This window comes from Hyaena hyaena, unplaced genomic scaffold (genome assembly GCF_003009895.1).
Source record: "Hyaena hyaena isolate Hyena2069 unplaced genomic scaffold, ASM300989v1 scaffold_197, whole genome shotgun sequence".
NCBI classification, from domain to species: domain Eukaryota; kingdom Metazoa; phylum Chordata; class Mammalia; order Carnivora; family Hyaenidae; genus Hyaena; species Hyaena hyaena.
The window spans coordinates 787,412-804,254 of NW_024080830.1; the positions used below are offsets into that span (position 1 = coordinate 787,412).

Consider the following 16,843-nt stretch of genomic DNA (forward strand, 5'->3'; position numbering starts at 1 on the left):
GATGATGAGAGCATTCCACACGCCACCCATTTGGTTCAGCCGCCTGCTCCCACCTGCTCAGGAGTTAGCCCTTGGCAGGTAGAGTACTGATGCACAAAGTAACCAAGGACACACTCTGTGTGCTGCGGGCGCAGCTGGGTCACGGCAGGGGCCACGAGCAACGAGTGCCGCAGCCACAGTGCAGGCACAGTGGGCATGGGGCTCAGCCCTCCCAGGGAAAACACGCATGCATGCACACACACACTGCCGGACTACGCAAGTCTGCTGAGCAATGCGTGCAATGACCTGTGTTAGCGGACCACCCCCCAGTTAAGAACGTGGCAGCGGGCAGAGGGAAAGGGACCCATCTCTACCTCGGGTATAGCTGCCGACAGTCACCCAGGACATCAGACACACTCATGGTGCGTCTGCTCGGCTCTACTCAGTTCCCTGTAGGCGACCGAGGGAGTTACTTCTCCCGCTGCCGCTGCCCCATCGAACCATCAGCGAGGAGAGACCGGCCTGCCCCCCAGTCTGCTGGCGCTGTGAACCTTGACTGGTTTCCTAGAGGACGGTGGACCAAAATTAGAGGGGAGCCATCCCTGATCCATCACCCTGGGGTGTGTCCACACTGGCCCACATCCTGGCCCCAAAGAGGCTGCTCGCTGCTCTTTTTCTTCTTCTGAAAACAGCTTTAACTACTCCCTTCCATGGAAAACCAACTTCCTTTGTGGCTGACTCTCAATTTCAATACTAACGTTCCTCTTCTGTACTTTTACAGACACTCAGCCCTATGGTCCGTCTTCTGCTTCTGACTAAACCAGACCCACCTTTCAGGAACTGCTCAGGTCTTAAATGCCCTGTGGCACCTTCCCGACCAGAACTCATCTCTGTATCCAGGTAAGAGGGAGTTCAAAGTAGAATCAAAGGAAGCAATAAAAGGCAACAAGGTTTAGTAGATTTAAGAAGCTAAATTTTAAGAAGCAACAAACACAGCCCACAGTGTATATAAAAATGGATTCACGAAAGAGCTTTACCAGTCTCGCTGTTTTCTGGCGGAGATTCATATTCTGAACGATCCAGAGCCGACGCACTCACAGCTGGTTGCTCTGGCTCCTGCAAATCTGACAGCGCCACACTCTCATGGCCTTTGTCACCATCACCATTGGCATCCAATCCTGGAATTAGGAATTTTACCCCAAAAGGCAGGGTTAGAATAGCTTTCTCTTAGAACAAAAGCTACAGCTGCAGTTACTTGAATTTTTTTACTTGACTGTGCCTCTTACATATATCAACAAACCATGGCACAATTTTTAATTAGTAATTTCCTAAAGATGGATTAAATGGGAACAGAGAGACCAAGCCTTGAGGGCAAAGGCGCTCCCCAGCACAGGCAGGCTCTCACTCACCCTCCGCGCCGCAGGCTGTGCAAGGCCCCGCCGGCTCCTCCCAGTTTGCGCTCACACCGCCATCCGCCGCATTGCCTGCTTCCAAATGCAGCACGGGGGTCCCCCACACTTTAGCATTAGGGTTTAGCTCTGAAACTTTGGCTGTCGGTACCTAGGGGGAAATGCGACATATACATTTGTATACCAATTCCAATCAAACACAATTTTACTTCTTAACTCGGAGCTGAAACGCATCTACGTGAGAGAATTACACGTGCAAAGTAACACAAGTTGGCGCACTGAGCTCCGCCTCCTTCACCATCAGGCTCCTCAGTTCCCACTCCGTGCAGGCTCTCCAGGAGGTCCCCGCCGTCACAGAGTTTCAGCAAATAACTGGGGATCCAACCGTCATCTCTGTTCTAGACAACCCAACACAATTCACAGATTTACATAGGTGAACAGAATGTAGATGGATAAAATTCTTAAAGCGCACCCAGAGAGGCAAAGGATATGGAAAATGCAAGCCCCTCGGAGCAGCAAAGGTCTTCTAATGGGTCCGTCACACGGGTGCCTGGTGTTGCCCCCACTTTGACTCTCCTCATTTCCAGGGATACCGGGCTCCTTCCTGCTCCCACCGCTGTCTGTCCACAGCCCTCTCCCAGCTCTACACATTTGACCTGCACTTCCTCTGGGAACAGGTGAGCTGTTTCCTGGTGCACCTCATTAAATCCATAACTACCCCCTGATTTTCTTCTCCTACTTACAAACCTCAAGTACATCCTGGAGTCTAAATAAAAATCTGTGTCCTGGCGGCAGCTGCTCTCCCAACTAACTCCAGGTCATCATCACAATTTTGTCAGGAAACCCAGCCAAATAATTTTCCTTTTCCCGGGTAATACACATGTGATGCCACTATGCAGGGTCAGAGCTTCCCAGAAGAGGGACAAGGGTCCTGGTTCTGGGAGCCCTCAGGGAGTGGCAGGCAGGAGTTCCGAACTGAGACCCCTCGAAGGGCAGATGTTACCTGATACTGTCTCCAGATGTGAAAAGGGTCAGGAAACATCATGATGAGCCATCAAGGAAATGTGTACATTGACAGTCTTCAAAAGACAGAATAAACTCACTCTGGCTGCGATGATTAAAGCTTGTAGTGAAAAACAAAACTATTTCTGATACGGACAGAAGAGGCTGATGCAGTTAAAACTACAGTATGTACTTTGTTCACAGCTGGGAGGGGAAGGCAAGAAACATCGTACCCCCAACACCAGATGCCCAAGTGAGGGCCTATCTGGGATTCTTTTTAGGAAGTTCTCATGGTAAGGCAGAGAACAGACTTCTCCTTCTTCAAGAAGACCACACTAGGGGCGCCTGGGGGCTCAGTTGGTTCAGCGTCTGATTTCGGCTCAAGTCATGATCTCAGGGTTCGTGGGTATGAGCCCCATGTTGGGCTGTGTGCTGACAGCTCACAGCCTGGAGCCTGTTTCAGATTCTGTGTCTCCTTCCCTCTCTGGCCCTCCCCTGCTTGCACTCTGTCTCTCTGTCTCTCTCTCTCTAAAAAATAAACATTAAAAAAAAAAAAAGAACATTACACTCAAGAGGTGTCTGGGGGTGCTCAGTCAGTTGAGCATCCAACCCTGGATTTCCTGGACTTCAGGTCAGGTCATGACCTCACGATCGTGGGATGGAGCCCCGCATCGGCTCTGCGCTGACAGCATGGAGCGTGCCTGGGTTCTCCCTCTCCCTCTACTTCCCTCCCCTAGCTCATGCTCTCTCTCAAAATAAATAAAAACTTTTAAAAAAGAGTACCATACTCAAGAATCACTGGTCACTTCCTTCTAACAGAACTAAACTCCAGTTCATTTCTGGCCCTGTGTTCACTCTGCGGGGTTTATTTCTTGGTCTCGCTCACACACTCATCCCCCCAGCGAATGCCTCCGGCCCACCAAGTGCCCCGGCACCAAGCTCTCAAGGTAAGATGGTGAATGAAGCAGACACAACCCCTGCCCTCATGACCAGAGAGAGCGATTCAGGAGACGCTCTATGTCACTGACCTCACGACCGACCCTCGGCATTTACACGTTTCCAGTCTATGTTTTGCTTTGTTTTAACCCCTGCCCCTCTGGCTCCTAGTCCAACGCTGCTGGAAAGCCATGTTCTGAGCAGACCCTCCACCGAGCCACCACACACATCAGGCTTTCGCACATTACGTGTTCGACCCGCCGACCCGGCCCCCTGAGCTCACGTACATGCCACGTGCCCTCTAGCTTCCCCCACTCACCGGGTCTTCGGGCCAGCGGCACCCGTGGGCCTCACGCTCACAGCCACCGCGAGCTCTTGCTACAACACATGTGCCGCGCCGTGGGCCCACATAAGCTCCCGGGTGGCCTTTGGTTCGCCACCATATCACTCTTATCTAGCAGCCCTGACCTCAGCACAGACGTGCCTGAGAAACATGCTGAGGAATGAATGTTTAAGAAGCAACAACATAAACACCTGCCTTTTCCACTGTTCAAGGAATTGTGCAGTCTTATGCCACAACCGAAGAGAAACCTATCCTTAGTAGTTTACTACTCCTTACGCTGCAGAAGCTCCAATCCAAACCAAGTGCTAGAAGCTTAACACAACTTACAACAGTTAACCAGCAATCCAGTGATGCCCTGGAGTGACAAGGGCTGAAACAATGGAGACGTGTGATCAGGAGCGGATGACATGAAGACCAGCTCTGAGTCTGCTAGACGCCAGGTGCGCTCCATGCACCTTCCTGGGCCTCAGCGCAACAACCCTGAGGATTTCACAAGTAGAAAACCAAGGCAGAGAGAGGTGAAGCAACTTGTCCACAAAGACAGTTAATGAGAAGACTATTTTAATATCAGCAAAACAAACGTTACCAAGAGTTCATTACCTTCTTGTAATTCACACGAAGACTAACTTGCCTCTGTTGCATTTAAGGTGTGTGTCTTTCCCTGAAGTCACGTGGAACTTAAGTGCCCATCGACAATTCACGCTTCACCCGCTTGGCTACCTGTCTTATTTCCCCACTGAAAAAGTCATGGCTAAGTAGTGCTGATTAAAACCAAACATAGGCTGACCTTAGTAGCCGCGTCCTGAAGCAACTTCACATAAATGACCAATACGATGCTTTCAAAGTGCGGCACCCATAAACCCTGACGCTCTAAAGAAACTCATCCCCCAACACTAGGCTCCATAAAAACAAACCTACCGATTCATACCCTGTGTGTTCTGGACAGGACGAAGAATGGCCTCACTGACGATGTCCCAGGGAGGGAAACCAGGATCAGAGGAGGGAAAGGGACTGGGGAGAATAAAGGAGGTGGCACGGCGGGGAGGGTGTCCAGCTCTTCAATTTGAGTTAGCCCAGACTACTCTTGGATCTGCCACCAAACCATCACTCAGAGCGGTCTGCTGGCTTCTGAAGTCTCTGTGCCTCCTGCAAAATGGAGCGGCGGCCGCCACCTGGGATGGAAAAGACGTGCGCACAAGCACTGAGCCTGAGCACGAGCGCTGAGCACAAGCACTGAGCCTGCGCGCTGAGCACGAGCGCTGAGCCTGAGCACAAGCGCTGAGCCTGACACGAGCGCTGAGCCTGCGCGCTGAGCCTGACACGAGCGCTGAGCCTGAGCACGAGCACTGAGCCTGCGCGCTGAGCCTGACACGAGCGCTGAGCCTGAGCACGAGCGCTGAGCCTGACACGAGCGCTGAGCCTGACACGAGCGCTGAGCCTGCGCGCTGAGCCTGAGCACGAGCGCTGAGCCTGCGCGCGGAGCCTGACACGAGCGCTGAGCCTGCGCTCTAAGCCTGACACGAGCGCTGAGCCTGAGCACGAGCGCTGAGCCTGAGCACGAGCGCTGAGCCTGACACGAGCGCTGAGCCTGCGCGCTGAGCCTGAGCACGAGCGCTGAGCCTGAGCACGAGCGCTGAGCCTGAGCACGAACGCTGAGCCTGGCACGAGCGCTGAGCCTGAGCACGAGCGCTGAGCCTGACACGAGCGCTGAGCCTGACACGAGCGCTGAGCCTGTGCGCTGAGCACGAGCGCCGAGACAGGAGGTTCTGAAAAAGGCCCGCATGAAAGGTACTCAAACTCGGAGCCCGCCCAGCACATGGCACAGCTGAAGAGCCGCTTCGGAGCAGGACGCACGTACCTCACAGGAAGGGCAGGCGGCGCCTGGGCCCGTGGGGGCACTGCACCCAAGCACCGCGTGGACCCTGGCAGCTGACGGCAGGCACGACTGCTCATGGAAACAATTATGTGCGCAGCACTCAAAAGCCGGGTTTTCTAGTGTTTTGCCTCCACAACAATTTAAGAAACAAAAGCAATTACTTGAATGTAACTCTTTCTGGCAAAACTCCCAAATATGGAAATGGAAAAACAGGAGGTTAGCGGTTAATTCCCCTAAGTTATAGGGTTAAATTTATTCTTATTTTCATTTAATTGGCATTAACACTTGAACCACATCTATCTCCGTACTATCATCAATCATTTTTCTTGCCTCATGCAAGAAAAATCACTAATAACAAGCGAGTATCAAGACAACAAACAAGTGTTGGCGAGGATGTGGAGGAAGGGAACGCAAATCGTGCAGCCGCCGCGGAGAGCAGGCTGGGGGCTCCTCAAACGACTGAAAACAGAAACACCGTATGATCTAGCAATCCCATTGCTGGAGATTTACTCTGAAGAAAACAAAAATACTAATTCAAAAAAATAACAGGCACCCATGTTCACAGTAGTAGTATTTACAGTAGCCAAGATACGAAGCAACCTGTCCACTGGGAGACGAGCGGGGAAAGAAGATGTGGTGTGTGTGCGTGTACAACACAGTGCACCACGACTCTCACGTCCTGTCATCTGCGACAGCGTGGATGGACTCAGAGAGGAGTATGCTACGTGAGAGAAGTCAGACAAAGGCAAATACCGTATGACCTTACTCACATGTGGGATCTAAGGACAAACAAAGACAGAGCTCACAGAACAAACTGGTGGCTGTCAGAGGTGGGGTGGGGGGGGTGGGAAAATGGGTGAACTGTTTTTTGTTTTAGTTTAAATAAACTGAGTTTAAAATTAAACTACTGGCTGAATCAATGAGATTCACTGTTAGAAACACTCTCAATTATACATGTCCAAAAAGACTGTTTTAAGGGCAAGAGTAACTTCACGTTCATTCAACGTTTGCATTTATTACAGACTGTCTAGAAAGATGCTCAAATTAGCTGCCCATTACAGCAGCATCTGCGAAGCTCCTTCCAACTGAGCAGGGCCTGCCTGAGCACCGGGGTCAGAGCACTCTCGCAGGTGCTCTGACCCATACAAGGCAGGTACCCAAGCCGGTTACAAGCAGCATGTGTGACCCGCCTCGGGCAGGCACTGCACAAAAGTAGTAGAAAGCACAGATTTTGAGTCTTCTACACTGTCCAAGTGTGCCCTTTTAGAAAGGACATTAAAAATTCAGTGGGCAAACGTCTGCTCTGCTCCAGTAGGGGAGGGGAGCGAGGAAGGACGGGCTGCGCCGGGCAGCCCTCAGGAGCACCCACAAAACGTCCACACACAGAAAAGGGCTGTGCCAAGCTGCATCTGGTGGCCAACGGCGCTGGGACACACAAGAGCGGACACACAAACTCTGCCTTAAATATACCAAACAGTAAACTGAGTCATGCTCTCCGGTTTGGAAATGGTTAAGCTGATGCTACAGTAACTCATAACCTGAGATGAATGTTCAAATAACTGCTCATAACTCAGAAAAAACCTCAGTGACAGTTAAAAGCAATCAGAACAAAACACTAGCATTTCCCAGCACGATAGTAAACACTGACAAAACATACTTACTAAGCGTCCGCCGCTATTCTGCCATCCCCAGATCGCAGCATCTTCTGGCACTGGGAGCTGATACGGGGGCTTCTCCATCCAGAACAAAGCGACCTCTAGGTCCGGCAGCTTCTCGTGCAGACGCGCGTCAGGCACCTGTTCCTCTTCGAAGGCGTCCTTCCCAACTGCCAGAGCCCACGGACAGCCCTCCTGACACGCGGTGCAGCCGCCGGCCAGTCCTCCGGGAAATGTCTGACTCGCGAAGCCTCCCGCTGGGTAACAGGCGAGTCCACTCGAAAACTGGAGGTACGATTCCTCTGGGAAGGCCTGCAGCTCCCCTCCTGCGGGACTGGTGGGTAGAGTCACAGCATCTTCTGGGAGTGACAGAACGTGGTCCCCACGGCGTGGTGCTGCCATTTCTGCACCGCCTCCTGGGATGGCGGGAACGACCTGCAGCACCCGACGAGGAGGGCCGATGGATCTGTCCACTTGGGCGGGATCAACAGCGGCCACACAGGAATATCCCTCAAGAGTCTCACCCAACTCCGTTTCTCCACAAGTCACCTGGGGACTTGCCACAAGATCCACTCTGCCGCCAAACGCAGGGCCGTCAAGCGCGGGCTCGGCAGCCCTTCGCTGGAGGCGGTGTGCGCGAGGGCCTGTCCCCCCTCCCTCACCTGCCAGCGCTGGCCTGCCGCTCCCCGACGAGCCTGCCTCCGCCGACTGCAAGAAAACCTGCTCGGGTCCTGGTCCTGCATTTTCACTGGTGTTAGCAGAATCCTTCTCTTCTTCTTGTGACCCCTGCTCACCTGAACTTGAACTCTGGTTTGGAGGTGGTGCAAAGTCAAGATCTTCATGGCTGCGGTCCTTCACGCGACAGGCTTCATCACTTTCTTCTCCGAGGCCGGTTCCGGGGCCAGAGTGCTCTGTTCTGTCAGACCTACTGCGAGCCTGCGTGTCCTGACTGGGCGCTGCCAAGTGTGCTGCTGTCCTGGCCTCCCAGTTAAAAGCAGCTTTCCAGTCTGACTTAGCATGTCCTCCGCCGTTCTCACTAGTCTCTCTGAGACTGGCTTTCAGGGACTCTCTCCTGGCACCTGCTAATCTTTGCCGGTCACTCTCTGCATTCTTCACACACATTTCATCTTCTGCTTTAAAATTCCGGCCATTTTCACTTTCTTCCTCAGTGCAGGCGAAAACAAACCCAGAGGAGATAAAATTATTCTTACGACATCTGGAGGCATCCAGAGCCTCGCCACCCAGGGGCACTTCCTGCGAGCCTTTGAGGGCCGGGGTGCCCTTTCTCTCGAACACTTGCTCCATCGCCATGTCGCGCGTTGCACCGCTTAGATCACAGATCTGTGCTTGGGCCTCGCCGGGCCCGGGATCTGCACGCAGGTCTACCAGATGTGAAGGTCTCCGTTCTAAAGCCCTCTGTCCATGACCCTCATCTGCAAAAATGCTCATTTTATCCTTATCTCGAGAAGACGAACTACTCTCAATCTGCAAAGACAACTCTTTATCTGCAAGCTCCATGCTCCCACATTTCAGGCTGTGGCCACCCCATCGCTGCCTCTCGACCATCGCTGGCCCCGGAGGGGGTTCTGGTCCAGGATCAGCAAGTCTGTTAGGGGCTACCTCCTGGAAACCGGCATGAACAGGAAGCCACTCATTTCCAAAGCTCGGGGAAGTGACCCATCTCTCTGAACTTAGGTCAACCCTAGCTAGACGTACGCGGAAGAGACTACCGTCTGGTCTGCTAGCATTGGAGCTGAGGTAGTCGTCGCCTTCCAGCAGTCTGAGGGAGTTATTTTCTCTTCCCTTTTCAGAGCTTACACCCCGACCTCCACGGGCTGCTACAGCCCCAGACCCCCCGCTTCTTGCGAGCAAACCAGCATGTGAACCCCGCATCGGACTCACGAGCTCCCGACTCGGGCCCCCGTGCTCTTCGGGGATGGCACGCGCACGTCCTTGCGAGCCAGCGTCTGTGTCACTAGTAGACTCGGCGAGTGTGCCCACGTAATGTGAGGCGCTGCTCTCTGTGTGATCGTTAGGGGACCCGGGGCAAGCGAGTGCCCTTAAAGACACGGTCGGAAGTTCACAACCTGGGTTAGCATTTCCCTTAAAAGCTTCCTCCATTCCCTCCAGAGCCGGCAGGACCCGTGGGGACAGTTCTCCCTGCCCTGGGCCCCGCACAGCCTCCTCCGGAGGCCAGGCCCCCCTTCGAAGCCCCTCTGAGGGGACAGCTGACCGACCGTCTTCTAGCACAGCTGCTCCACACGCGGGGGCCCCGGGCTCAGCGGCAGCATCCAGGCAGGTGGGATCTATGACACAAATACTGCAAACCTCACTCCCTCTCAGGTCCCTGTGTGCCTTGTGACGAGCACGGACAGGACCCTTGCCCTTCATCTCCCTACCTGCCGTCCGTGGCCACGCAGCACCACTGATTTCAACGCCCACCAGCCCTCCCTTCTCTGGTACCAGGTGTGGACAGGCAGCCGGGGAAGGGCCCCCATGGCTCTGGACGGGGGCTCCTTCCTGTGTGCTCCCGCCAGGAGGCAGCAGGGCGCCAGAAGGACACTCGTCCCCTCGGGAGCAAACACCCTCAGAGAAGCCCAAGTCGCAGACAGCGCCTACACGGTGGGCATCCGAGACCCCGTCCCAGCCCCGCTCAACGGCAATGGTTTCCAAATTCTTGTCACTCCTGCGTGAACATCCACCCCGGGCGGGGACTGGGGACCCCAGAGAGGAAGCAGAGCCTGCCGAGCGCTCCAGCCCCGGCCCCACGAAGGGCCTCGGCCCCAGATGGGCTCCGGCCCGGTGACGCTTCTCCCCTTCAAGGGCATCAAATAAAGAGGACGGAGCTGTGCTCCTCCTGTGCTCCGGCTCCCCCTCCCCCGCAGAGTCCCGCAACAGGCTGGCCTTTTCACCGTCACTGTCGCCGCCGAGCTCCCTGCTGAAGCAACAACCCATGTCCGAAAGCTCACCGGCTCAGCTCACACAGCGCGCCTGGCCTTCTCGGGGCCCCCACAGCCGGTCCCAACGAACCTATGGTTTCTGCGGAGAGGCCGACGCCCAGATCCCAAAATAGCCCCTTGCGCAGCAGTCACATGCCCCTGCCACTCAAATCCAGAGCCCTAACCGGCCCTGCCCAGCGGCCAGCCTCCTCCATGCACCAAAACCCAAACACCACGCGGAAGCCAAAGACTCAGAAGAGCGACAAATAACTTTCGTGATCATTTTTCCCATTCTCATAAACGCAGTTAAGAAAGTTCTATTAACTGTTACACCAGCCAGAACCAGGCACTTCAGACTCCTGCCTTTCCCAGTGCTTCCGCATTCTCTGAATTCTGTACTGGGGAGGTGGTGACCACAGAGGTGAGCATGCACGCTCCCCAAGAGAAGCAATAACAAGAATGTGTTCTTTGGGGTGTCCGGGCAGTTTGAGTTGCGCCTCATTCTCGGCCACTGAGACCCAGGTTTGTGGGTGCGTTGGGGGGGGGGGTATGACGCATGGCCAGGCATGACATTGGGGCCGTGTCCTCTAGCGGCGCACAGTGCAGTGTTTTGGGGGAGTGACACACTGTCTGGGATTTGCTTTAAAACACACCAGCAATTAAAGAAATGTATACATACCATTTTTTCAAAGCGTGTGTGTGGGGGGAAGGAAGAGATCGAACAAAAGTAGCAGAATGAGAGGGTGAACTGTTCAAGTTCACAATGGGCACAAAGGTTCACTTACTTATTCTAACTTGCACCGAGATCTAAAAATTCTCATTAAGAGAAAGGAAAGAGCAGGGCGCCTGGGTGGCTCAGACAATTAAGCATCTGACTTCGGCTCAGGTCTTGATCTCGCAGTTCATGAGTTCATGGGCCCTGCATCGGGCTCTCTGCTGTTAGCACAGAGCCTGCTTCAGATTGTCTGTCCCTCCCCTTTGTGGGCATGCTCTCTCTCTCAAAACTAAACATTTGAAAGAGAGAGAGAGAGAGAGAGAGAGAGAAAGGAAAGAGCAAAAGAAAGAGGAAAAATAGAAAACCAACACCCGCCAGGCCAGGACCAGTAAGTCCCTCAAGTTTCCAAAGCCCCTCCTGGTTGAGGTGATCTACCCGGGCGTGAGGCTGTCTGTGTTACTACACATATAAGCGCTGGCAAATCATCCAATCCCTGTCTGTTTGCCCACTTGTAAGATGGGGCCAAATCCAATACCTATTTTAAAGAGCTGCCATGAAGACAGTAAGGAACCCTACAAATCTGGCCCCAGCCCACCTTGAATCTCCTCTTATTCTCTGATACCATCCTCCTTACCTTCTCTATTTCATCCAAAGAACTTGCCCAACCAGCCCCAGTATGGCCTGTCTTTACGTGAACCATCCATCACATCTCCCACTGCTGTTTCCCAGTCTCCCCATCCTTCGTAAGGCCAGCCCTCCCAACCACGCAAATAATCGTTTCCCATCCCCACTCGCTGGCTGCTCTCTATACCTCTAGGAAAGTAGTCTAACAGACACCTTATGGGGCCCCTGGGTAGCTCAGTTGGTTAAGCGTCTGACTTCAGCTCAAGTCATGATCTCATGGTTCGTGGGTTCAAGGCCCGCATCGGGCTCTGTGCTGACAGCTCAGAGCCTGGAGCTGCTTCAGATTCTGTGTCTCCCTCTCTCTCTGACCCTCCCCTGCTCATGCTGTCTCTCTCTCTCTCTCAGAAATAAATAAAATATTAAAAAAAAAAAAAAAGGAAGCCTTAGTGCCTGTAACATCAGCTACCTCAAACCAGGGTCTGTGGCAGCTGATGCAACCACAAAATTTTATTATTATGTAAGTAATGTCCACCTCCCATGTGGAGCTTGAACTCACGACCTTGAGATCAAGCATCGCACACTTGACCGACTCAGCCAGCCAGGCGCCCCGTAATGCATTCTTATTTTTTAATATTGCAAACAGAAAAATTTAAAGATACACCCACATTTGCACACACGGTTAGGAGCACAGTGGCACTGTGTGACAAAACTTAAATTGACCTACTCTAACAAAAAGAGAGTGGTATTTAAAATGCTACAAATTCATTCAAGCCTGGTAAGAGCCAAGTGACTCCAGGAATACCCCGGAAACAAACTGGCAAGAGCTGTGGGAAAGTCGTTCCCACGCAGGCTGCAGCAAACTCTAAGGAACCATGCGTAACCAGACCACAAGTACCTGGTGAGGCAGCTTTAGTTCCTGCAAAACATCACCTGCCAGACTCAATGAACATCATCAATTTGCATTTTATTGGTTTGGGCAATCAAGTTTTACATTTGGTAAAAATCATATGCACTAAGAGTTTATCAGTAGTTCTATATATTATTAGAAAAACAATTTGAGGGGCGCCTGGGTGGCTCAGTCGGTTGAGCATCCGACTTCGGCTCAGGTCATGATCTCACAGTTCGTGGGTTCGAGCCCCACGTCAGGCTCGGTGCTGACAGCTAGCTCAGAGCCTGGAGCCTGCTTCGGATTCTGTGTCTCCCTCTCTCTCTGCTCCTCCCCTGCTCACACTGTCTCTCTCTTTCTCTCTCTCTCTCTCAGAAAACAAAAACAAAAACAATTTGACACCAACCTAGAGAAAGTCCTCATTTAAAAGGTTATAAAAGGTCAAGCAAAACGGTGAGCTAAGAAGCTCAAAGCTTTCACTCCCCTACAAAAACATCAAGAAAACAACCAGAGGCTTCTAGACCACTCTATAGGGAGCTCTGAAAAACAATCACAGATTTATACTAAGCAAACACACAGTCGAGAAAAAGCTCTCCATGAGGTGTCTGGGTGGCTCAGTCAGTTAAGCAGCCTACTCTTGATCTCAGCTCAGGTCTTGATCTCAGGATCATGAGTTCACGCCCTGCACTGAACTTGAAAGAAGAGAGAGCACACGAGCACGCGACAGCTAGCAAGAGCGCTCTCCTCACACGGTAGGCACTTCTGGGGCACGAGGGGTGTGGTCCTGGTCTGTGCTGGCAGCAGCCCGGCTCCCAGACCCACTCCCACCCCCCAGCACTCTGCAGAGAGAACAGAGTAAACCTTTTCTGCACATCAGTGTGTGTCTCTATTCTATCCTAGCCAGAGTTTCCCCTCTCACATAACTCAGAACACAATGGGAGAAGTGGCAGGCAATGCTCATAAAAGCTATAAGGCAGCTCTAAATTTCCCCCTGGGGCAAGGGGTTACCAGTGGAGACATACCAGAACCATCTGACCCAAAAAGACTAGGGTGGAACTCTTTGGGCAATCAGGGCAATCAAAAGCAGCCATGTATATGGGAAATTGTGAAAGCCATGGCCAGTCAAGACATATGCTCAAAAAAACCCCTGAGAAGACCTTAGGCTTTCACCTCCGGTTGATCCCTAGTCTCCAACCATTCCATGAGGAATGGTCTCAGAATAGAGCCAGTATGAAGACTGGCAAGGGTACCTGCATTCTCTCTCTTGTTTTGTGGTGGAGGAAGGGGTCTGGTCTGTTTTAGTTCATGGCATTAAAGGAAATCTCTCAAAATATTAGCTGAACACAAGCTAAAGGAACAGGGATTTCAGAGAACACATATGACAGGGAATAGCCCCTCCAAATTAGTTTGGAAAAGTCTCAAAACAATGAGACATAATACACATTACAAACAAAATCAGGAGCACCTGCGTGGCTCAGTCAGTTAGGCATCCAACTTCAGTTCAGGTCATGATCTTCTTTGTGAATTTGAGCCCCACATTGGGTTCTGTGCTGACAGCTCAGAGCCTGGAACCTGCTTCAGATTCTATGTCTCCCTCTCTCTCTGCCCCTCCCACACTCACACTCTGTCTCTTTCTCAAAAATAATAAACATGAAAAATTTTTTGGGGGGGGGCGCCTGGGTGGCTCAGTCAGTTAAGCGGTAACTTTGGCTCAGGTCATGATCTCACGGCTTGTGGGTTGGAGCCCCACATCGAGCTCTGTGCTGACAGCTCGGAGCCTGGAGCCAGCTTCGGATTCTGCGTCTCCCTCTCTCTCTGCCCTACCCTGCACGCGCTCTGTCTCTCAAAAATAAATAAATGTTAAAAAAATTTTTAAGTATTTTTTTTTCGAAAACGCCAATCATCTTAAATGTGCTTAGGTGGCTCAGTCACTTGAGCATCTGACTCTTGTTTTCGGCTCAGGTCGTGATCCCAAGCTCTTACAATCAAGCCCCACTTTTGGGCTCCTGCTTAAGATTCTTTCGTCTCTCTCTGCCCCTCACCCACTCACGTGCACGTGCCTTCTCTCCCACTCTCTAAAATAAACACTTATAACAAGCAAATAAAAAATAATCATCTTAAATATGCTCAAACATGGATGAGGAACTAAAGTTAATCAATAAAACAATATAGGAATGAAACAGGTGTGCCAATAAAGAGAGATTTATAAAAAAACATATTCTGGAGCTGAACAGTACAATCACTGAATTGAAAAATTCATTAGAAGGGCTCAACAGCACACTTGGCAGAAGAAGGAATCAGCAAATGTGAACAGGGGACAAAAGGAATTACCTAAGGAGCAAGAGAAAAGAGCAGAGCCGAGCCTGAGGGTTAGGAGATGTCAGCCAGCGGCCAGCACACTGGGGCGTCACGGGAGCAGGAGAGGAAGGGCAAGAGAGAGTGTGAGCAAACAGGTGCCAGAAACTGCCCAAATTTGAGGAAGTACACGAATTTACAAATCCAGAATCTCAACATAAAGTAGAATAAACCCAAAAAGACCCAGACCAGGACACCTTATAATCAAACTGTCAAAACACGAAGAATCTTTGAAGCAACAAGAAAAAAAATGTGTCAGGTAGAGGAGCTCATCGGTAGGAACGTAAGGCAACTTAGCAGGAGAAACTGCCGCCTGAGGTGGCAGTGGGTGATCAGGCGCTGAAACAGTCCCCTGAGAATTCCTTATCCAGCAAAACTCCTCAGAACTGAAGAAATTAAGACATTTTCAGATCAACAGAAGGGAAGTAGTTTGTTAACAGCAGGCCTGTGAGATGAAACACAAGACACAGTCAGCAGAAGCTCTGGAAGGCGCAGAGCTCTCTGGTGAAGGTAAGCACACGGATCAGTGAGCCGGTATCACTGTGAAGTCTGACTTACAGCTTTACTTTTCCTCTTCTTCAGGATTAAAATGGTCAATCTAGGGGCACCTGGTGGCTCAGTCGGTTGAGCATCCAACTTCGGCTCAGGTCATAATCATGCAGTCCATGGGTTCGAGCCCCGCGTCGGGCTCTGTGCTGACAGCTCAGAGCCTGGAGCTGCTTCGGATACTGTGTCTTCCTCTCTCTCTGACCCTCCCCTGCTCATGCTGTCTCTCTCTCAAAATCAAATAAAACATTTTTAAAAAAATAAAAATTAAAATAAAATAAAATGGTCAATCTATAGTATTAAGATGTAATGGGTGACACCAGTAACGTAAGGGAGGGAGAGAACTTTCTAGGAGTAGAGTTTCTGTGTGCTATCGAGGTTAAGGAGACAATTTAGACAGTTACAGCTTTTGGATGTTATATGTACTCCCTATGGTAAGCAGAAAGACATACACATGATACATATAAAGATAAGTTTTTAGAGTAAATGACTAAACTGTCAATTACGCCATGTCAATGTTAATGAAAATTTTCAATTTAAGTAAAGTATGCCTTGCAAAGAAGTATCAATGAAGTACATTACACAGTTCATGCCCTTATGGGTCTTAAAACTCCCAAGAGAAATCACATTTAAAAATTAAAACAAAAGATTTGGATAGAGAATAATTTCTTAAATAAAATTTAATCAAATATATAAGAAGTAATACAGATGATTAAAAAGGATGAATCAATGAAGAGATAGGTTAGAGCCAAGAAAACCCTTGCAGGACATAAAAACCATCAGGATAGGCAAAAATTGTGTGTGTGTGTAGATGTGTGTGTAGAAATGGGTTTGACCATACTAACAATAATTTGGTTACTTTTCAACTGTGTATCCTTAATCCACATTTACAGTATTTTTAAACTTTATGTATTTATTTTTGACAGTGGAGGAGGATCAGACACACACAGAGAGAGAGAGAGAGAGAGAGAGAGAATCTCCATGAAACGGACTCCACACTCAGTGCAGAGCCCAACTTGGGGCTGAGCTCTTGAACCATGAGACCATGACCCAAGCCAAAATCAAGAGTTGGACACTCAACCAACGGAGCCACCCAGGAGTTAAATCATATTTACATTAGATTTAACAGTCTTTTCTATATAATGAACTTACAAAATAAAACATCTGTTTACTTCAAACTACATCTCAGGCTCTAACCTCTCTGCTGAGGTCGGCCTGGCTCACCTGCCCACTTCATCGCTTGCTCTAACTTATAGCAAGTGCATCTGCTCTCCACAATCCTTTACTTCTCCAGGCTTTTCCATCTCAAAATAAATGAAACTACCATCCATCAAGTTGCTCAACTACCCCTGACTTATCTTTTCCTCACTCCAACCTCTACATCCAATCCACAATTTGGTGTGGTTGAACCCACTCACAAAATAAATTTGAAATCCACTCATTCCGAGTCTGCCCCACCACCATCACTTATTAACTTTTATTCCTCAGTAGTTTATTTGCCTTCTTTGCTCCCATGCCTGACTCACTACAATCCATTACATATATAAACATATTGAGGCTAAAATAATCTTCCTAAAA

The 16,843-nt window shown here is 50.6% G+C and overlaps 1 protein-coding gene across 3 annotated transcripts in view; it reads right to left on the minus strand.

Annotated features, from left to right (window-relative positions):
* Nucleotides 1-16,843, minus strand: part of LARP4B (La ribonucleoprotein 4B) — an 89,897-nt gene that overhangs the window by 48,350 nt on the left and 24,704 nt on the right. For all 3 annotated transcript variants that reach the window (XM_039241637.1, XM_039241636.1, XM_039241638.1), the window contains exons 4-5: nt 1,389-1,539; nt 1,017-1,157 (exon numbers count right to left, since the gene is read on the minus strand). In XM_039241637.1, coding sequence (XP_039097568.1) covers nt 1,017-1,157; nt 1,389-1,539 — 292 coding nt within the window. The remainder of the gene's footprint in view (nt 1-1,016; nt 1,158-1,388; nt 1,540-16,843) is intronic.